Source organism: Armigeres subalbatus, chromosome 3, assembly GCF_024139115.2.
Source record: "Armigeres subalbatus isolate Guangzhou_Male chromosome 3, GZ_Asu_2, whole genome shotgun sequence".
Classification (NCBI taxonomy): Eukaryota; Metazoa; Arthropoda; class Insecta; order Diptera; family Culicidae; genus Armigeres; species Armigeres subalbatus.
Window position 1 is genome coordinate 23,818,614 of NC_085141.1, and position 25,291 is coordinate 23,843,904.

At 44.5% G+C, this 25,291-nt stretch overlaps 2 protein-coding genes and 1 long non-coding RNA gene across 3 annotated transcripts; 1 reads left to right on the forward strand and 2 right to left on the reverse strand.

The window, feature by feature from the left end:
- Positions 1-74: 74 nt before the first annotated feature.
- LOC134224807 (uncharacterized) lies at positions 75-1,034 on the reverse strand. The gene is made up of 3 exons (XR_009983068.1): positions 916-1,034; positions 410-480; positions 75-334 (listed from the first exon to the last, which is right to left on the reverse strand). It is a non-coding gene; the product is annotated as an uncharacterized LOC134224807 (long non-coding RNA).
- Positions 1,035-6,297: 5,263 nt separating this feature from the next.
- Positions 6,298-23,070, forward strand: LOC134219154 (VPS35 endosomal protein sorting factor-like). Its single transcript, XM_062697858.1, has 7 exons — positions 6,298-6,516; positions 6,597-7,508; positions 7,568-8,240; positions 8,467-8,610; positions 8,674-8,843; positions 9,041-9,971; positions 22,770-23,070. The coding sequence occupies exons 1-7, from the start codon at positions 6,503-6,505 to the stop codon at positions 22,872-22,874; spliced, it is 2,949 nt and encodes a 982-aa protein (XP_062553842.1). The 5' UTR covers positions 6,298-6,502; the 3' UTR covers positions 22,875-23,070.
- On the reverse strand, positions 22,947-23,900 carry LOC134219155 (zinc metalloproteinase nas-14-like). The gene is made up of 2 exons (XM_062697859.1): positions 23,391-23,900; positions 22,947-23,327 (listed from the first exon to the last, which is right to left on the reverse strand). Exons 1-2 carry the CDS (start codon positions 23,881-23,883, stop codon positions 23,080-23,082), a joined length of 741 nt encoding a protein of 246 aa, XP_062553843.1. The 5' UTR covers positions 23,884-23,900; the 3' UTR covers positions 22,947-23,079.
- Positions 23,901-25,291: the final 1,391 nt, after the last annotated feature.

Consider the following 25,291-nt stretch of genomic DNA (forward strand, 5'->3'; position numbering starts at 1 on the left):
AGAAATACAACAGGATTAAGAATACATTATACTCCAACATTACAATAAAAATACAATACAATTATTTGCTTTTACAAATTATTTTATTTTAAATCAGTTTAAACTTCATTTTCACTCATTTTACCTCGCTTTGCTGTCGGGACTTCCGAACCGAGCTTTCTTCCAAAGTTTTATCTGTCAAACTAATTGATGTGTTGTTTAGCGCATCTTTAGGCGAATCCAGCGCACTACTTTCGAAGTTGGGTAAGTTGCCTGTATCTGGAGAAAAAATCCAACTTCGGTATAAAAAGCGTACTAACTTTGTTCCGGATAGACAATACATGTAGTTATAAACCTGTGAAAAATGTAAATTATAAAAGAATGTTAGTTTTATTATATTTTTTCTAATCGAGAAGAAAAGAAAAAATACCTGCATCAGTTCTTATTATATCCCGTTGGTGAGATTGGCCAAGCATCAGTATTTCATCATAAGCTTCATTTCTGTAAAGGAACAAGCATACATGTTACCAGGTATATCATCAGGTATTATGACGATAATTTTTTTATTTATTTTTTGTTCGGGATGAACCACTGCGTCCATTATGTACATTGAACTTTTGTAGTATAAGATTACGATTACCGGTGGTGAATATGAGCCGTTTGCCAGCCCAGTATCATTACTTGACACTTTACCGGTCGCTACTAAACGCACTAGACCAAATTTGGCAGCGCGATAACACCGCTGCTATTTGATGAACTACCAAATGTCAAACGTTACCGGTACGGAATGCAGCCCCCAAAATGATAACCGAAAATAGTAACCGATGCGAAAAAGTTTGACTAGTCTTAAATGACAACACGGCGAGTGTGATCAAAATACTCGCGCTCAGGCCCAGTAATGATGCACTAACGCGCTCTAACACTTTAGATACTTACCACGGTACAGAAGCCATAGTGATCTACCGTTGCCCAACACCAGAAACTGTAATGAAAAAGACACTTTCTGCACCATACAGTTTTATTAATATCATCTCTTCGCTTATTATAAACAAAACTGTACACGCTCAAATGAATCCAGCCATTCTCCGAGTAAAATGATAAGCAAAAGTTTTTGTTCCCTTTAATTTTTTTGAATTCCAATGTTTATTGCTTAACATTTCTAGACTTGCAATATGAAAATATATTACTTGAGAATCGGTATAACATTTTTATTCATTTTATAAGCAAAGCTATTGTAATTTCATTGTTTTCAATTGTTATTTCAACAACTATAATAAATCCATGAAATATTCCAAAATTATATTAATTCAATTACATTCAATTACAGATCATCCAAACCGAAAACTTTCATAATTTGTTAAGTTTTTGGATGTGCAATACCAAACATAAGCGAACAATAAAAATATAACAGAATGTATTGGTAACATTTAAATATATTGTTATGTTAATGTAAGTACAATAAAGATCTTTTACAACCGTGAACATTTTACAATAAGCGTACAATAATTTATATTGTTTACCACACAATCTATTGTATTTCAATGGGTTATGTCATTCAAGTTACTGTAAATTTTTATCCGGGTATCCACAATCAAGCGAGCCCAAATTGTTTGTTATCGAGAACATCACACTCTATGCCCCCAACAACGGGCTGGGCGGATTTGTGAAGAGTGTGAATCATTCACTCTCTGCTGTGTCAAAGACTTGCTTGGCTAAAGCATTTGATAAGTGTGGTTGTTCTATACGCATGCGATCGCGTGTGCTCAAACGACTAATAACGGTAGAAGGCCGGTACTTGATTATACAAATAATTGCATATTATTCGGCAACTCGACCGCACGAAAATTACTTTTTTAATAAATTTCTTGGATGTTCATATGCGCAGCACATGTTTCGAAATGGACAAATTGATATGAATTTTACGAAAAAGAATCCAGGTGTCTTGAAGGGACTCAAACCTGTCGTAGCCAAGCAACGGGCTGGGTGGATTTGTGTAGACTGTGAATCATTCACTTTCTGCTGTGCCAAAGACTTGCTTGGCTAAAGCATTTGATGACTGTGGTTGTTCTATACGCATGCGGTCGCGTGTGCTCAAACGACTAATAACGGTAGAAAGGCCGGCACTTGATTTTACAATTAATTGCATATTATTCGGCAACTCGACCGCACGAAAATTACTTTTTTAGTAAATTTCTTGGATGTGCATATGCACAGCACATGTTTTGAAATGGACAAATTGATATTCATTTCATTTATTTAGTTAACATCTAAACAGATAACACTGAATCAACAATTTGACGCCACAATACACGGTTCGAGGCCGCATCTCTCCATCCTCGGATACGCCCCACGCTCGCCAAGTCGTTCTGCACCTGGTCTGCCCATCTCGCTCGCTGCGCTCCACGCCGTCTCGTACCTGCCGGATCGGAAGCGAACACCATCTTTGCAGGGTTGCTGTCCAGCATTCTTGCAACATGTCCTGCCCATCGTACCCTTCCGGCTTTAGCTACCTTCTGGATACTGGGTTCGCCGTAGAGTTGGGCGAGCTCATGGTTCATTCTTCGCCGCCACACACCGTCTTCTTGCACACCGCCAAAGATGGTCCTAAGCACCCGTCTCTCGAATACTCCGAGTGCTTGCAAGTCCTCCTCGAGCATTGTCCATGTTTCATGTCCGTGGAGGACTACCGGTCTTATTAACGTCTTGTACATGACACATTTGGTGCGGTGGCGAATCTTTTTCGACCGCAGTTTCTTCTGGAGCCCGTAGTAGGCCCGACTTCCACAGATGATGCGCCTTCTTATTTCACGACTAACGTTGTTGTCAGCCGTTAGCAAGGATCCGAGGTAGACGAATTCCTCGACCACCTCGAAGGTATCCCCGTCTATCGTAACACTGCTTCCCAGGCGGGCCCTGTCGCGCTCGGTTCCGCCCACAAGCATGTACTTTGTCTTTGACGCATTCACCACCAGTCCAACTTTTGTTGCTTCACGTTTCAGGCGGGTGTACAGTTCTGCCACCTTTGCAAATGTTCGGCCGACAATGTCCATGTCATCCGCGAAGCAAATAAATTGACTGGATCTGTTGAAAATCGTACCCCGGCTGTTACACCCGGCTCTCCGCATGACACCTTCTAGCGCAATGTTGAACAACAGGCACGAAAGTCCGTCACCTTGTCTTAGTCCCCGGCGCGATTCGAACGAACTGGAGTGTTCGCCCGAAATCTTCACACAGTTTTGCACACCATCCACCGTTGCTTTGATCAGTCTGGTAAGCTTCCCAGGGAAGCTGTTCTCGTCCATAATTTTCCATAGCTCTACGCGGTCTATACTGTCGTATGCCGCCTTGAAATCAACGAACAGATGGTGCGTTGGGACCTGATATTCACGGCATTTTTGAAGGAAGATTTGCCGTACAGTAAAGATCTGGTCCGTTGTCGAGCGGCCGTCAACGAAGCCGGCTTGATAACTTCCCACGAACTCGTTCACTAATGGTGACAGACGACGGAAGATGATCTGGGATATCACTTTGTAGGCGGCATTAAGGATGGTGATCGCTCGAAAGTTCTCACACTCCAGTTTGTCGCCTTTCTTGTAGATGGGGCATATAACCCCTTCCTTCCACTCCTCCGGTAGCTGTTCGGTTTCCCAGATTCTGACTATCAGTTTGTGCAGGCAAGTGGCCAGCTTTTCCGGGCCCATCTTGATGAGCTCAGCTCCGATACCATCCTTACCAGCTGCTTTATTGGTCTTTAGCTGTTGAATGGCATCCTTAACTTCCCTCAAGGTGGGGGCTGGTTGGCTTCCATCGTCCGCTGAACTGACGTAGTCATCTCCTCCGCTGCCTTGACTTTCACTGCCTGTACTCTCAGCGCCATTTAGATGTTCCTCGTAGTGCTGCTTCCACCTTTCGATCACCACACGTTCGTCCGTCAAGATGCTCCCATCCTTATCCCGGCACATTTCGGCTCGCGGCACGAAGCCTTTGCGGGATGCGTTGAGCTTCTGATAGAACTTGCGTGTATCTTGAGAACGGCACAGCTGTTCCATCTCCTCGCACTCCGCTTCTTCCAGGCGGCGTTTCTTCTCCTGAAAAAGGCGAGTCTGCTGTCTCCGCTTCCGTCTATAACGTTCCACGTTCTGCCGGGTACCTTGCTGCAGCGCGACCGCCCGCGCTGCGTCCTTCTCCTCCAGAATCTGTCTGCACTCTTCGTCGAACCAATCGTTCCGTCGACTTCGACCCATATACCCGACGTTGTTCTCCGCTGCGTCGTTAATGGCTGCTTTGACTGTATTCCAGCAGTCCTCAAGAGGGCCCCATCGAGCTCACCCTCTTCCGGCAACGCTGCCTTGAGATGCTGCGCGTATGCAGTGGCGACATCAGGTTGCTTCAGTCGCTCTAGGTCGTACCGCGGCGGTCGTCGGTACCGAACATTGTTGATGACGGATAGTTTTGGGCGCAGTTTAACCATCACCAGATAGTGGTCAGAGTCGATGTTAGCGCCACGATATGTTCTGACGTCGATAATGTCGGAGAAGTGCCGTCCATCAATCAGAACGTGGTCGATTTGTGATTCTGTCTGCAGTGGTGATCTCCAGGTGTACCGATACGGGAGGCTGTGTTGGAAGTAGGTGCTGCGAATGGCCATATTCTTGGAGGCGGCGAAATCAATTAGTCGTAGGCCGTTTTCGTTCGTCAGCCGGTGAGCGCTGAACTTTCCAATAGTCGGTCTAAACTCCTCCTCTTGGCCAACCTGAGCGTTCAAATCTCCTATGATGATTTTGACGTCGTGGCTTGGGCAGCTGTCGTACTCACGTTCCAGCTGCGCGTAGAATGCGTCCTTATCATCATCAGTGCTTCCGGAGTGTGGGCTATGGGCGTTGATTATGCTGAAGTTGAAGAACCGGCCTTTGATCCTCAACTTGCACATTCTTTCATTGATCGGCCACCACCCGATCACGCGCCTTTGCATATCGCCCATCACTATGAAAGCTGTTCCCAGCTCGTGTGTGTTGCCGCAGCTCTGATAGATGGTATGATTACCTCTAAACGTTCGCACCATTGATCCCTTCCAACAAACCTCCTGCAGCGCTACGATGCCGAATCCACGGTCCTTGAGCACATCGGCGAGTATGCGTGTGCTCCCGATGAAGTTGAGAGATTTGCAGTTCCACGAACCGAGTTTCCAATCGCTAGTCCCTTTTCGTCGCAGTGGTCTTCGCCGATGGTTCCGGTCCGTACTCTCTTGTTGATTGTTCGTTGCTTAAGATTTTTTAAAGGCTGGCTTGCATGGCCTGACACCAAACCCCCTAAATTTCCGGAGGACCATTCCTCCTTATTTCCGGTGGACCATGGTGCACAGTTTCACTTAGAGTCCCTCGCTGGCACTCGGACGATGATCAGCCGCCCCTAACATGGAGAACAGACGCTGTTGTGAGCCGATCCTGACATGGAGAACAGACGCTCAATAAGATTTGCACCTCCGGAGAGGAGCAACCCCCCCCTTCCCTGTCAGCATACGACCATAGTTCCCACCGGGGTTGGTTACCCGATCTTCCCTAAGGTTGCTCGTATCCCGGCCAGCACCGCGGGGAGGTAGGGATAGGAGTTGCTGGGTAAGAGGCTAAGGACCGCGAGATGGGGTCTATTTTATTCCTTCAGGTACGCGATGTACCAATGGTACGCTTTACCCAGCATTTGCCGTGCCAAATTGATATGAAATTTGCAAAAAAGAATCAACGTGTCTTGGAGGGACTCGAACCCTCAACCTCCTACTCTCTAGATAGGCGTGATTACCTATACACAACAAGACCACTTAAAGGTCCCGTTTGCGGAAAAACCATCAGAATCCGAGTACAGACCCAAGACAGACCTGAAACCCAGAAGCACAAACACGGACGATAAAAGTTTTGGTATTGTCAGTTTCCTGGTAACAAAACGCGCCGATCACTTTTTAAGTACCTTTTAAATCGTCGCCAATATCATTATTTTCAATCTGTGGTAGTTCAAAGCCAAATTATGAAAATATGCATGAAAAATAGTACTGAATTTTGGGAAATAATGTGATTATTGAAATCAAACAATTTTGTTCACAGTTGATCTGACAGGCCATTTTTGCTGGCGACGATTTGCTTTGCGACGATTTCAAATCGTCGCGGCCGATAAGGTGGGAAATTGATAATATTTTTTAGCAATGAAGCTCTATATTCAAACGCCGTGCTTTATTTTCATCTATGATCTAGTACTACTGACATTATTCACGTTAACATTCTAGTACCTTACTCCGTTAGCTGTTTGTTGATAACGGAAACCCGAACAGCTGAAGCGGCTGTGGCTGAACATTGACAGTTGTTTAGTTACGGAATGCAAAACTGCATTTTTATAGGAAATTAATTTGTTTAAAACTAAAAACGATCTGATTAACTCTATTAAACATTGTTGTTGTTTCCTTTAACGAATAACTTTGTCGAATTGAAGTCGAGTGCAAATAATAATAGTAAATTTGTGACACAGTACCGAAAAGATGTCCGCAGAATGGTATGTAAAATTATGAGAAAATAAATTAGTGTGTGACTTAAATGTGGCGGTTTCCGAATCTTGTCTGTTTCACCTCCTAGGAGATGTATCCGGCGCAATCAGGACGAATGTCGGCGCTATTTGGACCAATTCAAGGTGTTCGATCACCCTTTGAAGCAATCCACTATCACGGTTTTGGAGAGCAAGGGAACTCGCATGAAGCCGGTCAACAGCATCATCAGTGAGAGTAACAGCGGGTCGTCATCAACCATTTCGCTGGATCCGCTCAGTTTGGCACTGGACGGATCGGATCCGTTGAGCCAATTTGCACGACAGGATTCGGCGCAGGATCCACTATCACAGATGGCGGCCGAGTTCGAAGGAGCTTTGAATGTGTCGTCCTCCGGTGCTAAGTCCAAAAAGAAAGAAGTTTCCAATCTTTTAGAAATGGATTTGATTGAACCTTGGGCTGGAAGGAGAAGTGCCATTCTGAACAAGTATACGACCAACGAGAAGTTGTCCATAGTGACTAGCTTTCTTAATGGTGGCGAAACCATTAAATCGCAAACGACAATGTCGGAAAAGGTAAAGCATCGGTTGGAGCAGTTGGATGAATTTGAGGACGGAACCGTTCGACAAATGCTTGATTTGTCACAGCAAGAATACGTAATTAAAATAGAACAGTTAAACCATGAGTTAGTGCAGGCATGGAATACAGATCAACGGGTGAAAGCCCTGAAAATTGCAATTCAGTGTTCAAAACTTTTGGCGGATACTTCAGTCATTCAATTTTACCCATCGAAATTTGTTTTAATCACGGATATTTTGGACATCTTTGGAAAACTTGTGTACGAACGGCTGCTTGTAAAATCACGAGAATCGATCAAATCAGGTGGTCGAGGTCTAACGGCTCTATCGGAGAATTTCTCTCCAGATATGGTGCCGGAGTCGGCTAAGGAAACATGCCAGAATTGGTTCTATAAAATAGCATCTATTCGGGAACTACTGCCAAGGTAAAAATTTACATGATTTTATAATAATTCATTATAAAATATTAATATATATTTTTCAGATTGTATGTCGAAATGGCTATATTGAAAAGCTATCGATTTCTGACATCCAATGAATTCAGTTCAATACTGATGCGGTTGACTCAAATGATCCGAGGCGTTGGAGATCCTCTGGTGAATATTTACGCCCGGTGTTATCTATGCAGAGTGGGGATGGCTATAACCACAGATCGCGACTATATTAAAGAGAACTTGAACGATGTGCTCACAATTTACCACACCATCCTAAACGGGGGAATCCGAGCTGATATCTCAAAGCATCGCATCAGCCTCTGTGGGTATGTTTCCCTGTTTTTGCCGGCTCTGGACTGGCTCATGCAGGGTGTCACGATTTTGAGTACCGATGCCGAGTTGGATGATGTCTTGAAAAGATGTCGCGACAAGAAACACCCGGCCCTGCTTATGCAATCTATAATGCAGTCCTTCCGACCCGATTTTATTGCCCTTCGTGCCGTGCCGTTTGTGGAGATCCTATCTACCATTTCAGTGGAAGGTTTATCACGAGGACATTTGTTGCGTAATTTGGGTAGCATTTTGAGTCAAACTGCTCCGCCAGCCGAACAGAGGGCACTGGTACTGAATGCAGCCTGGCGGACAATCAGCGCTATGGGTAACACAGAAGAATACATTCAGTGCGCGGAGATGTGGGCCCAGTATACGAGTCATCATTTTGGGGTAAGTAGAATTAATCAATGAATGTATTTGGTTAATATCCTCTTTTGAATGATAAAATATAGATTTTTTTAAATATATGTATGATAGATCAATTTAGGTAACTCATTTTCCTCTCACTATATAAAAAATACGGCACTATATTAGAATGAAAATTAAGTGAAATCGAACTTCCTTTTTTGCTTGTTGTTTACAAAATACCTTACTATAAATTCAATTAATTTTGCAGCTTCGCGAGCTCAATGCGTTGATGGGCGATATATTGTATCACATGACTCCCAATCGAGCATACGAGCAGCACTACCATGAACTGCAGGTTATTGCCGACAAGATAGTTTCCAACGCTCAAGATATTCATGGAGTTTTGGCGCTGGTAAGCTGAAACATTGAATCTTCAATCAGGAGAAGCTAAGCACATGTGTTTCTGACGTTGCAGGATAATTTTTTGCCGATGTTAGATCTGTTCCAGAAGGAATCTATCAAGTTGGACGTCTGTAAGAGTATTCTTAATAGTTATAGAACTGCATGTACTGAGGCATACATTTCGGATCCAGTTGTCACAAATGCTCTTATGTATATAAGCAAGGTTCTGAACGATTCCGTGAAGTAAGTATCCTCGTCGTTCATCGTGCCGTGTACAAAGACTTGCAGAGATTTCTCATTTGGTAAAAGCAGATAAACATAAAAATCAAAATGAAATACTATATGAAATACGTCTCATTTACTAGTCTTAACACACCGCCTTTAACAGTAATTCATTGTGAAATTCTATTTTTACAAATTTGTATGTTTATATGTTGCAGTGCTTTAACAAGTGAAGATGAGCGTCGGCAGATAAGCAACTTGATCAGCCACTTTATACGAAAAGTCGATTTTGGGCGAGACTTCGAGCAACAGCTTTCTTTCTATGTCGAGGCTCGCTCTGCATTCTCAAATTTAGACCACGTGTACTCGACATTGATTCACTGCGTCAATCGACTGGCAACCAGCACTCGGCGCATCGTAAAAGGCCAGCACACGAACAAAACGGCCGCCTTCGTTAAGGCTTGTGCTGCCTATTGTTTTATCACTATTCCTTCTATCATAGACGTCAACACCCGAATGGAACTATACCTCCAATCTGGTCAGGTAGCTCTGCTGAATGTCTGCTTACAGCAGGCAGACTCTTGCTTTGAAGCGGCTCTCAATCTCATCCCAGAAATTCCTCGGACTTTTGAGCAAGACGGTAAAACCCAATCGAGTGAACCCTTCCTCAAATCCTTCCTGATGAATTTCCTTTCCACGCTCGTTATTGTGCCTGACAATCCTACCCAAGGAGTGCTATATCTTTTGCGACTCTTACTAGAAGTCATTAAGAAATATCCTTTTGATTCCAACTACGAAACCCTCTCCTCAATATACCTTCATGTTCTGGATTTCCTGTCAGTCGCCGCCCAAGAAGTCTATCCCTATCACATAGTGAACGTGATTTCCAACGACGAGCTGTACGGATCGGATCCCAAGTTTCTGGCTGAGATCCACACCATCAGCTGCGAGGTGTGTGATGAACTGCTACAAATACTGAAACAGCTTCTCGAATCTAATGCCATTCGACAGCAGAGCCAGCTGGCACTGGATCTGTTTCTGAAGATTATCACTGGTGCGGACTTGACTGTGGATCGCATGTTCACGCTGACGTACAATCTATGGAATCTGGCGGTTAAAAATAGGAATGCGTTGGATGCGAAGCAGCTGGTAAGTACCTATGTTACTTAAACCCTATGTTTGTGCTCTGGGGTAATATGATCCCAGGCATTCCAGGTTACTTTGGACAGCTTGCATTTTGTTATTTATTTACAACTACTTACCTGTAGCTTTCCCATTACGTGAATTGCTAATCTAAACAAGAAACAGGCGTTTTTAATGTTCTAGCATACAGAAAATACGCATTTGTCAGGATTCAGTTAGAAACATACGAAAAAATACTATGCGCATTTCCAATTAAAACATCGAATTAAAACATCAAGCAAACAGCATAAGGACCGCGGATTCGGCATCGTAGCGCTGCAGAGGGTTTGTTGGAAGGGATCAATGGTGCGAACGTTTAGAGGTAATCACACCCTCTACCAGGGCTGCGGGACAGCAGGGACTATGTCCGAGGGCTTGACGATCCCTCCTGAGGTCAACTGCAAGTTGTGGTGCCTGCCTAGAATGTGGTGGGAATTGGCGGTGGGCTCTGTTAAAAACCTCTTTAAAAAGCCGCATGTATCCGCAAGCAGACTCCGCAAAAACCAAGCCAAGACTCCGCCAAAGCACAAGCCCAAGTTTCGGTGTTAGGTGGGACGCTAAACAGACCTTGACACGACGGCCCTCCGAGCCTGTAAAATCACAAATTACAGGTTGCGACTGTTGGCCCAAGTGGGAGCAAATCGGACTGGACTTGAAAAGTACTCACTCATTTTTTGAGATTTGTGCTAACGTAAGAACTGTATCACACACACAAAACGCGACGCAAGACTGGACACAACACTTATGGTTTTTTTGGACACAACACGCGTTTTGTGTGATTGAAAAGTACTGACTAGACTACAATTAGAAAACGTCTTTATTACTCAGTATCAGAATACAAACTGAAGAAATTCAAAATGAAAATTCAAAAGCATGGGTTGCTTCGATTGCTGTTAGCATGCTGCGTTGCATACTCTCGACACTCCTCAACGCTACTGCTGTAGGCCACATTGCTGGCGAAGTACCTCCAACCGCAACCTCGAGATTGGCTTCGTTAGAAGATCCGCTGCCATCCTTTCGGTCGGACAGTACTCGTACCGAACAGCTCCTTTCGTTTTCAAGTCCTTGGCATAGTGATATTTAGTCGAAATGTGCTTCGTACGGTTGCTGAACTTTTCGGAGTCCAGCATCTTCAAACAGCTCTGGTTATCTTCATGTACTAATATCTTCGTTACCTAGGTCCTCCAACAATCTTTGCAGCCGAACCGCCTCCTGGGATGCTTTGGAAAGGGCTACAAACTCCGCTTCTGCTGTAGACAAAGAGACGCAGGTTTGCTTCCGGCAAGCCCACGATATTGTGCCTCCACAGTACTGGAACACGTATCTGCTGTTGGATTTCCGATCGGTGCGACATTCCGCCCAATCGGCATCGGCAAAACCGATCAGACCGGACGAATCATCACTGCTGCTCAAACGAAGGTTCAAGTCCGCCGTCCTCTTCAAGTAGCGTACTGTTCGCTTCAGCTCGTCCCAGTCACGTTGTTTTGGACAACTCACCTTACGACTCAGGATCGAGATTGCCGCTGCGATGTCAGGTCTGCTGTTGACTGAGAAATACAGTAACTGTCCAACTACCTTCTGGTACTCCAAATTGTTTGGGAGCAGATTGCCGTCCTCTTCTATCTTACAATATCCAGGATCGATTGGCACGGTGGACACTTTTGCGTCCTGTAGGCCGACAGAACGGACAACGTCCTCGATATACCTCCGCTGGCTGATGAAGAAATCTCCGTTTTGGTCCCGACTAACTTCGATTCCTAAGTACAACTTGACGTCGCCGAGACTGGTGATTTGGAAATTCTTCTGCAGCAGTATCTTCAACGCACCAATGATGCGCTCATCTTCACTCGCCACTATGAGATCGTCAACATAGACGAGAACGTGGCACCAGTTGCTACCGACTCGGCTCCTATATCTACAGGCAGGGATCTGCCTCGCAACTCTCGCAACTTCCGCTACCAGAACCTCATGAAGACGCTGATTCCAGGCACGGGCCGCTTGCTTAAGCCCATACAAGTATTTCTTCAAACGGCATACCTTGCTTTCCTCGCCGCTGACGACAAACCCTGGAGGTTGCTTCATGAAGATCTCCTCAAGATTGCCGTTTAGGAACGCCGTCTTGACGTCGAATTGCTTGACACACATCTTCTTCTTGGCAGCTACAGACATCAAAGTGCGAAACGTGGCGTGTCGCACAACGGGTGCGAAAACTTCTCCATAGTCCGTCTCGTGTCGCTGGTTGAACCCCAGCGCCACCAACCTGGCTTTGTCATCGTTCCCAGGCATCGTTCGTTTGCGTTGACGCCAGTTCTTCCTTCATCACTTTGCGCCACTCGGTGCTATTCGGGCTGGACAAGGCTTACTTCAATGTTTCCGGCTCCTCCTGAACCGAAGTTTGTGCACTGCACGCATACCCCTTTGGCATTACACCAAGGTTCGGTCTCATCGATCTTCGGGGCGTATCTACCGCCGCACGCGCGCCGCCGATTTGCGGCTCAACTTCATCATCGCTTGACTCATCCAGTTCATCTGGGACATCCCAGACCTCGTCGTCATCGGATTCGATTTGTTCATCGGTTGGCTTCACCCGTTGGAAAGTGATCGATGGAACAACCAGATTTTATTCCACCCGGCCTGGACCGGCCACGCAAGAATTCAAAAATTTAACATCTCGACTTATAGTTACCTTCCATGTTGCTTCGTCGACCAGGCGGTACGTCTTTGACACCTCGCTGTATCCGACGAATCTTTGCTTGATGGCCTTGTGATTCAGCTTCCCGCGCTTCGCATTTTGCACAAGATAGTACGCGTCCACGCCAAACCGCTGGATGTATCCGAGATTGGGCTTCTTCCCGTGCCACCGTTTATATGGTGTGCCGCTGATGGACCGCGACGGCAGTCTGTTCAGCATGTAGTTGGCCGTCCTTACCGCTTCTCCCCAGAAACGGTTGTTCAGGTTTCCGTCGATGAGCATCCACCTGGCCATTTCGACAAGGTACCGATTCTTCCGTTCGGCCACCCCATTTTGCTGTGGGGGATACGGTGCCGTCAGTTGACCAACAATGCCGTTTTGCTCGAGGAACGCTTGAAACGTCTTGCCGGTGTACTCACCACCATGATCGGACCGCAAAATCTTGGGTTTCTTTCCGAACTTCGTCTTGGCCATTTCGACGTTTTCCTTGACTTTCTCGGGCGCTTCGGATTTCTGACGCATCAAATAGACCACCGTGAACTTACTGTAGTCATCGATGAACGTGATGACATACCGCCTTCCGCCCAGTGTCGTGGTTCGCATTGGCCCACAGACGTCGGTATGAACCAGATCCATCACAGCCGACGATGTAGTTTCTGACGCCTTCGGAAATGGTGTTCTGTTCATTTTGCCTTCAATACATACTTCACAAGCATCGGTGCAGCTGCAATTCTTCACTTTTACGCCGTCAGCCACGGTTTGCAGCTTCAAAATTGCTTCACAGTCACGATGGCCCAACCGTCGATGCCATGCATGCACGCAGTCGTCAGTCGTCGATGCCATGGATACACGTTCGGTTGGTTGGCGCAATATAAACAAGTTTCCAACGGATTTCGCCGTTGCACACACTTTCTCACCTCTCATGATCCTGGCTCCGCTCGCATCGAAGATGACGACAAATCCCCATTGCTCCAGCCGCTTCACGGATAGCAAATTTGACTTTATTTCTGGAACGTATAACGCACACTTTATGGGAACTTCACGCCGCCGGCCAGCAACATTGATCAAGGTAATCTGTCCAGATCCGCGACCTTTCGAACGAGCTTTCGTACCGTTGCCCACCCAAACGTCTTCAGTTGCGGCTTCGTCCAGATTCTCAAAAAATTCCCGGTAATTTGCAATGTGGCAAGTCGCACCGAAGAAATCCACTGCTTTTCCACCCGATCGGCGCACCCAGTGAGGAACGTATAGTTGTCGTCATTGTCACGCTGCGCAACGTGGTTGGCATTGTGTTGCTTGGATACCACCTTCGGTTGCTTGGTTACCGCACCGCTCGCTTTCGACGCCTTCCACGCTCGGAATTTTTCACAGCTTGCCTTCACATGACCCAACTTTTTGCAGAAAAAACACCGATCCTTTTCGATCTTGGAATCTGCATAGAGGACGGATTCAGACTCGTCCCCGTCACCGTTGCGCTGCTTCTTCTTCTGCCACTCGTCAATGAGCTTACCTTTAACCATGTCCAGGGTCAGGTCCTCCTCCGGTCGAGCTTCGAGAGCGGTCACCAACGTCTCGTACTCCTCCGCCAAACTGCTGAACAAAATGGCGACTAGTCACTGGTCGTCAATGATCTTTTCCGGTTGCAAATTATTCAGCTTCTCGAACAATTCCGCCAGGCTCGACACGTGCGCTTCCATATCACCGTGCTTCTCCAGGCGTAGGCTAAAGATCTTCCTGATCACCGAAACTTTCGTCGTCAAGGTCTTCTTCACGTGGAACTTTTCCCACGCTTCCGCCGCTGATTTGGTCTTCCTTATGTGGATTAGTTGATTGTCCTCTACGCCCAATCCGATTGACGCCAGCGCTTGCTCATCCTTGGTCTTCCACGCAGCCGTGACCGGTTCCGGTTCCGGGTCTGCTACAGCCGTCCAGTTACCTTCCTTGCTCAGCAACAGCTTCATCCGGAAGCTCCAATTGTCGTAGTTGGAGCCATTCAGCTTCGGAAATGAGACCAGCCTGTCCCCCATCTTGACGGATTGCTTCCTTTCTTCACCAGTTCCGATTCCGGTCGCAAAGGCCCATAACCTGTTGGCGCAAGTGGGAGCAAATCTGACAGGACTTGAAAAGTACTGACTAGACAAGAGGTTCCCAAACTGTGGGTCGCGACCCCCAGGGGGGTCGTGGGCTGTTCAGTGGTGGGTCGCGAAAGACAAATCCTAATTCATAATTTTGTTACTATTTTGTCCCACAAATTTATTCCATATTTTGAATTAAGATCTAACTAATGATTGGATGATTGGCCTTTTTTGTTATACGATATTTGGACAAGTAGAAAGAAGTCCTATACAATCCAAATGTAAGCCCCGAACCCAATCCAAAACCAATCCTAATCCAATTCGAATCCGATCTAAATCAAATCTAAATATAATTCAAATCCAATCCAAATCTAATCCAAATCCAATACTAATCAAATTGAAATCCAATTCAAATTCTATCTGAATAAATTTCAAATCCAATCCAAATCCAACCCAAATTCAATCCAAATTCCATCCAAAACCAATCCACATCCAATCCAAAAAAATGACGAATTTTTGACTAATACAATGATGGGATATAAAGCAATTTATTATAATTTGTCCAATCTAACGCGAACTCATTTTTATCTAATTTCCCAAAATCATTCCCCAGTAACATTTTGGTTTTATAATGGTTTTAAGGTCACTTTTACCTTAAATACGAGTAAATACGGGTTACCAAGTGCGTTATAAAACTAAAAATGTTACTTGGGTTTGGTACCTGGTGGGTCGCAAGCAATATGGGATTCTGCTAGGTGGGTCGCATATCCAAAAGTTTGGGAACCTCTGGACTAGACTACAATTAGAAAACGTCTTTATTACTCAGTATCAGAATACAAACTGAAGAAATTCAAAATGAAAATTCAAAAGCATGGGTTGCTTCGATTGCTGTTAGCATGCTGCGTTGCGGCTCTCGACAGCGACAGAATAATCTACGATGAATTACATCCTCGCAACTTCGATGTCGTGGCACTGCAGAAAATGTGCTGGCCAGGACAGAAAGTGTGGAAAAGCGGGCTACCTACTATAGCTTCACTAACGTGCAATGTGTCGTATCCAAACGATTTGTCTACCTTTTCCGTGGAAAACAGGCTCTGGACGCCGATAAACAATCAGCGTCCTTCCGCCTCAAGAAACGAACACTGAATGTTCTTCATTTATATTCTATGTCACCCTTCGAACAATCTTGAATTCCCTGTCAGCCTACTGGGATTTAATTTCAAATTTCTCGCTTAACTTTTCAAAAGGTCCTAAGTAACATCAGCAATCATTAGCTTTCATGTTGTTCTATTGATTGCGCTATTCAAATTAATTCATGAAAAAAATCGGATTTCCGTCCTTCAAAATGAGACTCCGAAACACCCCTAAATCCAGGGAATCCTTTCAGGTATGATCCCCGGCCACTGCTGCATTAAGGGAAATACCGAATCCTATGCCCTGGCCAGTGTCGGACACGAGGGACTACCTTACACCCGCCCCGTCCCGCTGGCCAATATTTAGAAATGGACAAAAAGCGTCGTCGGCCAGGGCTGGGCTCGAACTTGGAGCAATACTGCCGTAATCTGGAAAAGTGACGTAACAGCCATTTTACAACATGCATGTTTTCCATTTTTCTGTTAAAGAGCTCGATGAGTAGTACTCTCCTTAGCTGTGCGGTAAGACGCGCGGCTACAAAGCAAGACCATGCTGAGGGTGGCTGGGTTCGATTCCCGGTGCCGGTCTAGGCAATTTTCGGATTGGAAATTGTCTCGACTTCCCTGGGCATAAAAGTATGATCGTGCTAGCCTCATGATATACGAATGCAAAAATGGTAACCTGGCTTAGAAACCTCGCAGTTAATAACTGTGGAAGTGCTTAATGAATACTAAGCTGCGAGGCGGCTCTGTCCCAGTGTGGGGATGTAATGCCAATAAGAAGAAAAGAGATGAGTAGTACTCGTTAACACCATTTTTGAAAAATGGCGTATACGTCACTTTTTCAGATTACGGCAGAATAGCAGATGACTGTTTTTGAGGAAAGTCAAAGGATCCATCGGCTCCTGGATTGATCCAGCTATTCAAAAAGAACAGCAGGCTATGTCGAGGCTCCAGACCGGCCACACAGGGGTTTCTCACAACTTCGGTGGAGGTCCCTTCCGGTCCCGTTGTGATCTCTGCGAAACCGAAAACAGCGTGGAGCACTTAATCTACAGATGTCTGAAGTACGACCACTCTCGAAATCTTTACGTATTCGGGACGCACTGGCGGATGACGGAGCCATGTAATGGCAGCCATTTTTTGCTTCTTGACTGATGCCAGATTGTTCTACGAAGCCTAGTGCCCCTATCGGCCGAACACCATACATCGAGACATTTTTCGAATATAAGATCCACCCCTCAGTGATCGTCTTCCTTCCTGCCTACACTATCCCAACATTATCCCACGCCAAACTAATAACAAGACGTGCCATCACGTTATTGATTTTTTTGTTTCATTCCTATATAAAGAAGGATATCGATCTGAAACCAATGGAGCATATTCAGCCTCCTTCCGATTTCTTCGGATTCCGAATAATGTGGCTGAAGGATTTTTTGTTTTTGGCAAACATGTTGGCGGGGATTTTAAGGGCAAGGCTTTTATATCAACTTCGATCCTTCAGAGGCAAACTATGTACCACTGGAGAACAGCGCACAAATATGATCTTTGCTGGACTTCAAGGTCGCAGAAGAACCAGAGTATTCCGGCTCCAGGACACAACGAAACTACTCGCAGGAGTTCCAGAGACAATGTCTTCCACCAGAAACTGTGATATCTACCCCACGAAACTAAATCCCGTCATAAAAGTTTAGGTTAAGTTATAATTAATGGCGATGTCCTTGGTTGGCACGTTAGGGCGGCCCCTCTGGGCTACCCTTTTTCTTTCATACTATTGTTAAACTTAATGTGGAATAAAAAAAACACTTTAAAAAATTAAAAAAACAAGCATTTACAAAGGTGGCAAAATTGTACACCCGCCTGAAAGTTGAAGCAACAAAAGTTGGACTGGTGGTGAATGCATCGAAGATAAAGTACTTGGGCGGAACCGAGTGCGACAGGGCCCGCCTGGGCAGTAGTCTACCTTGGATCCTTACTAACGGCTGATAATAAAGTTAGCCGTGAAATACGAAAGCGCATCATCTATGGAAGTCGGGCTACGGGGTCCAGAAAAAACTCCGGATACACACCCGCCACGTTTGTTTGAACGAAAGTAACGGAAATTTGCAACCAAACACCTGGGGAGGCGTACCCAGGAAGTGTAGGAATGGTATCACCACTCCCGAACTACTAAAACCTATAGTATGCGCCTAAACCGCTCGAATGATTGCAAGAATCTTTCGGGTACCCTGCAGGAGGTACCCCATGATGCCATCTCACAACATAGACAGACCTCATTCAATATGGTGCTCACCCCGCCCTGTGGCTCCTATGCGGTCCTCCCTGAGCTACGAGGCTTACCCACTCATCCTTTTTGTCCTGTCGTGGCAGACATTGTGGCTAGTGGAAGGGGCGGGCCACGGAGAATTTCTGCAATCCCAACCACTACTGGCTGCCACGACAACTCGAAGTTCCACTTGTGCACCACTCTTCTGACACAGACAAACAGACATACCACTCGTGAATTAATTTAAATAATCTTTAGTTGGCCAATCAATCACTCGTGGCGCACGCATCGGATTTGCTCGAGTTTGACGTTTGCTCACTACCGCCATCTGGTGCGTGATTTGCCCAACTTAGTGAAAACAACAGATGTCGTTAGTGTATGTACGACGATGAATTTGATGAGTGAATGATCAATGTGTTATGTCTGTTTGTCTGTGCTTACATTCAGTCGCTTGCACCGTGGGGGTTGTAATACACCCATCTACCATTTTTTTCCACTTTGTTCACCTCCTGTGCATCGTTTGAGCGTGGAACACCCGGCTCGTCACACGTGCCTAACACTCACCTACCCAGGCTTTGATACTATCATCAGATAGAGTTCCAGGTACCTTGCATGAGGTACCCATCTGTTGACATTTCGAAGCTCAGATAGTCCTCAACCAGTGGTGCATTTGAACGCGTTCAATTTGCGTTCACAAAAAATGAACTGAACCTGTGAGCTTATGAGAAAATCACGCGTTCAGATCGAAAAACTGAACTCGAAGGAGGCTTTGCACGAACGTACCTAGTATGAACTCTGTCATTCGCTCAGCAGCTTGTCAATGTTAACACCTGCTTGGAGTGGTGTTGTCTGGCTGCCTTTTTGCAAGCAAACTCAATTTTTTAAGTTTAATCCGCATAAATGAGTATTCATTCGAGGACTTCGAATAGGTACCTCTCTGGTAAACATAATAATTATATTCATATTTTTTATTGAATAGTTCAAAAAGCAGAAATTTGCATATTGAAATTCAAGTTATGAGCAGTTAAACCCTAACAATCAACAATTTAAGCATGGAAGCCGAATAATAATAATGCATATTCAAGGAAAGGATATGGCTTCAAAATACTAAATGAATCGCAAATTTGCTCCACTCAAACATAAAGAAAGCTCTATGTTGTTCAGGGTGGCCACTCAATTTCCATTTTTGAATTCCCGTTTTTTACACGGTTTTCTATTGATTGAAACTATTTGAAGTTTTCGATTGAACTGTTACTGACTTATATATAGAGGATAAGGTACTACTCAAATAGTTATTTTACTGACAGCTACAATTTGAAGTTCTCAATCAAGGTGCCACATTATAGAAATTCATTGCTGCTGCTTTGGCTGCTAGACATTTCGAGGAATTTGTTTGACAAATTAAACATAATTGAATTCGATTCATCATCGCATATTTGATCAACTTGAATTTGATTGTAACTGCTTCAACCGTATTGCTGACAACCGAAAAATCAAGGGGCTAGACTTTACTATTATTTACTATTTACCATTTGCGTTGCATAAGAACAACGGGAGAGAGAAAGAGACAACTAGTGGTACGCAGCGCTGATCTGCGCCCCCTTAGTAAAGTCTAGCTCATTGCCGAAAAATGACATATAGAAAATCTCAATAGATCATTGCACGAATGTTTGCTATCTCTTTCCCACTTGATAAAAATTAGAAAACAACAGGACCATTACCTGTCAAATTTGACAAGTACTGGTCCTGTTGTTTTCTAATTTTCAACAGGTGGAAAAGAGATAGACGATGTGATGACGTCACCGTGCAATGGAGTATACAGACTTTTCACTTTATTCGGCTTTCCATGTTGGCTTGCTCGCTTGCTGATATACGTTACGTTTGAGAGTTTTTTATGCCGTTTTTTCTCCCTTTCAGGAACAGCCTCATCATTGCACTATCTTGTTATCCGGAAATTTCGAACTATTGTTTTATTGATAATTAAAAAAATTAAACTTGCTAGCCGTCATTACTGATATAGTGAACAGCTCGATAACATCAATCTTCTGCCATGCGATATCATGCGCAGTCTTGAAAAAATAGGCTATGATTTATATATAACTTTTACTTTTCCTAATATAGGTACTTTACTTTGGCATAATTCTGAACGCGTTCAATTTTTAGATCAGAACGCGGAGTTCAAGAGCCAAATGTAAATTTTGAACGATGATCTAAGATTGCTGTGATCAGGTTCTGTTTTTAAGAACGCACTTGCTGTTCTTAGCTCGCGTTCAGTTCAAAATGCAACACTGTCCTCAACCAATGTGGTGGTCACCCCGTCCTGCAACGGAGTGACACCACTTACCTTACACGTCTCCAATTTCTGAGGTGTCGCACCCCCCGACACTCCTGCAAGGCCTCACCAGACTTCAGTCATTCTAACACTACCGACCATGCGTACCATGCGATGCTTACTTGCTTTGGGGGTATTACGGGTACATACCCCTATCTCCCATTCGCTTGCACCACTTGTGGGGTGTGGGTAAAGCAACCACTGCCACCCGCTTGCCTCCGAAGCAGCCCTCACTATGTGGAACCTCCACAGGCTCCGTTAACGACCTGGCTAATTGTTTCACCCCGAGGCCAGTCATCCCCTCGGCACGGGTCGTCTGACACCTTGGATTCGGGGTTAGGGACGCCATATTGTCAGCTTCAGTGTTGTACCGAGCCTGGCGATATGGCCGAATTTACACCGTTGCGCACTTACTTACTTATGGATCATGTACACCTCCGGTGGTACAAATGGTCGACTTGACAGATCTCCATCCTGAGCTATGTCCAGCTATCGCTTTAACCTGTTGCCAGGTTAGATTTCATTCGACTTCTTTTATTTCTTCGCCGCCATGAGCCTCTGGGTCTGCCTCTGCTGCGCTGTCCCGCTGGGTTCCAGTCTAATGCTTGTTTACAGATGTCGTTTCGCCCCTACGTAGAATGTGGCCGACCCAGCCCTAACATTTCTCCACTGGTTGCCCGGCTACTGTGAAACTTGAAGCGGTCATCGTGTTTAAATGCAACGATTTGGTTTTGTTGACGTTGATGACTAAACCTGCCGAAGAGGAACGCTCGGCAAGGTCGTCGAGCTTACTCTGCATATCAGAGCGCCGTTGAGCGATGAGTGCAACGTCATCAATCAATTCGAAGTCGTTTAGGTGCTCCATCCGTTACGCACTACTTCCGAGTATCCATATCCCAACATAACGGGAAAACACCCGCACCAAATGTGTCATGTACAAAACGCTCATAAGACCGGTAATCCTCTACGTGCTTCCCTGGGTGAAGGCCAAATTCTCCGATGATCATAACGATGTCTTTCTCCTATGAAGCGGCATGTCGCACGTCCAATCGACCCAACAATGACAGAAGAACAAAATGAAATTTTGGTCGAAAAATTTTTAGCCCCCCTAGCAGTCCGGATCTTAAGGCCTCTTACGGTGTCATTCAGAATGGCTACCCTGCGGCTCACCAACACAATCTTACAATTACCCACCTCCTGCTCCTCACTGCGAATAGCACCGATCACATTAGTTTTGTTATAAAAAAACCAAACCTGACCACCATTTCACAAGCAAAAGTATCAGAACTAAGTTTGAACCTAAACCTACTTATTGACAAAATAATCGAATCATTTAGTGCACATGTGCAAGCAGTCATTGATCATTGCATATCACAGCAGGCAGTGATGTCAACATGAAATTCTGTGAAATCAAAGTGAAAACATGTAAAATATAAAAAAAAAATCTCTCTCCAACCTGTTATCTATTAATTTCATAATTATATCTTCCTTATTCTACTTTGGAACGTCTTGAAAAATAAAAAGAAAACGCAGTAAATTTCAATTATGCTATTGGTGTGTTTGAACAGCTGGCAACAATGTCACGATATGTATCTAGTATCATGAAAAAATAAAACATAAATATCAACGTAAATCAAAGTTAATCTGTTGATTTTCGGACACATTTCGTTAGTTTATGTCATAGTTAAACCGTATTGAGTAAACCTGCGTACAACTCAGACTGAAATCGTTCACATTAATGCAATGTTTACGGTAGTCGGATGTTAACAAAACAAGTGGTTATTTTTGTCTGCCTTGTAGATTGGTAGGTGTTGGTAGTCAAGTTTCTCACGACTACTAATCTTAAGTTGATGATTTTTATGGTACAACTACAAAGAGATTGGAGTGCCACCGCAAGTCACCTTAATCCTTTGGGTTATACGATTGGGGCGTGTTGAAGCACGAGCCTACAAATCATCGCACCCTTGTGTGAAGGCCCTAACGTCAGCCTTAACATGCACATGGCAGTTGATGTCGGAGGACTAGGTTCGAAAGGAGTGTTTTAGCTCCGGCGTCGCCTTGAAGATATTATTAATAAAAATGAAGCACACATTCAGTAAATTTGTTTGAAAGGTCCTTTTAATGATAACTGAAATCGAAAATGTTGATATTATTGCTTGGAGCAGTTCATATGGGATTTGAAAGAAATAGAACCAATTTTCGCATTATTTTCTGCCGCACCCTGTAATAGCAAAATTTCTAATACATTAATTCCTTTTCTTCCACAGCAAAAAATACTCTCATATACTGAGCACCTAGCAGAAGTTTCGCAAATAGATTCCCAGAAACAATGCCTACAACTATTATTAGAAAAGATGAAATCACGAATGTAAATAGATCTTTTTTTACAATATTATGTGAACTGCAAACATAAGCTTTATTCTTTTCAAGAACTTAGAGTATGATTACTTCAAATTATACACAGATCCGTACGGTAATTTTAATCGATTTATATAATATATTATGTATACATATATGTCTTAATGCATTCCTCCTATACGATAGGCACCAATAAATCATGCAACATAACTTAACTGTTCATAATGAAATGCCAGATGACACCCCATCACACTTATACATTCGCCTGACTTTCTCCAGATCCAACTCGCTTGCCCCATCAGTTTGTCCAAGCTGAGCAGTACGGTTGTCTTTGGAGACCATAGTCTCAGTAGTACCTGGCCTTGCAAAGGCATACGACGGATAGTGCATCACACTGCCGAAATCATATGGTAATCCGAACGTTTCCATGTAGTCCCATGTACCCTTGATAAAGTTTCGACGGAACTCTGTAGGGAGATATGATGATTTGTATCACTAGCTAAAAAGATATCCGTACCTATATTATCCACCTGGTTCGATGTTATCCCACAGCACCTCAACGTAATCGTCCCTGTCGGGTCGGGTATGCTCATGGAACAGCCCCAGGACATGTAGAAGTTCATGCTGTATGGCGCCCGGTAAGCCAACGCAGAAGTCATCCAGTAGCACCTCCAGTGGATCACGTTGATCTGGCCGGTATCCAATGTTCGATCCGCAGCCCAGTTCAGACTTGCCAAACTGTATGTGCTCGATCTGTTCCGTGGTCTTCGGAATGAAGTGAACACAGGTGGCTTGATGAAGGACGTTCATCGCATCAAGGACGGCTGATCGGTACTGCTGGTCGCAACTATCGGCAAATAGATACGGAACCACACCGTTGGGCCACTTGTAAGCCTGCAACCGGAGCGCGTTTCGCTGGTGGTGACCGACAGCTGGTTCATTGACATGAGTTTCGTAGTAGCCGTTGGCGCCAACATCAGCCCATGTTAAAGTGAAAAGTGAACTCAGTACAGTGAGAATCATGTGGTGCCGTGTGTGTTCAAGTTGCAAAAGTGCACTAGCTCTAGTGATATCAAGCAGAGTTCTTTTTGTAGCCGAGGCTAATGGTAAGTTATGCTTATCGAAAAATGAATTATTCGATAGAGCCTGCTGTTTTGGTTTCGTATTGTGTTGTGAGCATATGGCTCGGTTGGTTTGATCCTTGATGGGTCTTATCTTTTGGGAAGTAGCCATTTAGTTTAATTGTAATTGGTCGTTAGTTAAAAGCTATTGTATTACATGACACAATAAATTGTCTCGAAAATGTCTCTATTTCCGAGCTTCCAACTATTCTCATAGGAAATGTTTTGCAGAATAAGTCTGCTTATTTAAAGGCTGAGTTTTCTTTACATATTCATTATTTTGCATGATGTTCCAGCGTTTTCCACTGATTTCCCATCTTTTCCTTTTTCCCATTCCTATCCTTTGTTACTTTCCATCAGGTAAATGATAGGGGCTGTCCATAAACCACGTGAACAAATTTAAGTCAGTTTTATATACCTTTTCCGCCAGCGTGGACATTTGCTCATATAAATTTTCAAAAATTGGAATGGACCGTGGATATTTGCCATATCCCCCATCCCCCTAACCTGTAAACGTGGTAGGGGAAGAGGTGGTAAAATGAACACGTTAAGGACTACATACTTATAAAACGTGGACAATTAGCTAGTTTTACCAATCAGTCCAACAATTTAACTCATATTCATATTGTCTTCTTCTTCATCATCTTATTGGCATTACATCCCTCACTGTGACATGGACGCCGCGCTGCTTAGTGTTCATTCAGCACTTCCACAGTTATTATTAGCGAGAATTCTGAGCTGGGAATTCTCCGAGGATTCCGATGAGAACCCTTTAGTGATTTCGACGGGAATATTCAAAAAAAATCGACGGGAATCATCTAAGCATACCGAAGGGAACCTTCAGGGATTCTGAAGGCAATCCACCAGGAATGTTCCAGGGAGTCCGAAGGGAATGTTCCAGGGATTCCAAATCCTCCCGGGATGTCGACGGGAACGTTCCAGAGATTCCGACGGAAATATTTCATGGATTCCAATGAGAATCTTCTAAAGATTCCGAACGGAATCCTCCAGGAATCCCGACGGGAATATTCCAGAAACTCCGGAAGGGAAGGGAAGGGAATGTTCCAGGAATTTCGTAGGCAATGTTCCAGGGATGAAGAAGCAAATCGCCGAAGAAATCTGTCGAGGTATCCCGAAGCAAATCGTCGAGGGACTCCGAATTAATCCTCCAGTGATTCCAAAGAAAATCCTCCAGAGATGTTGAAGCAAATCGTTGAGGGATTGCAAATCAAACTTTCGAGGGATTCCAGAGCAAATCATCGAAGGATTTCGAAGTAAATCTTCGAATGATTCCGAAACAATTTGTCGAG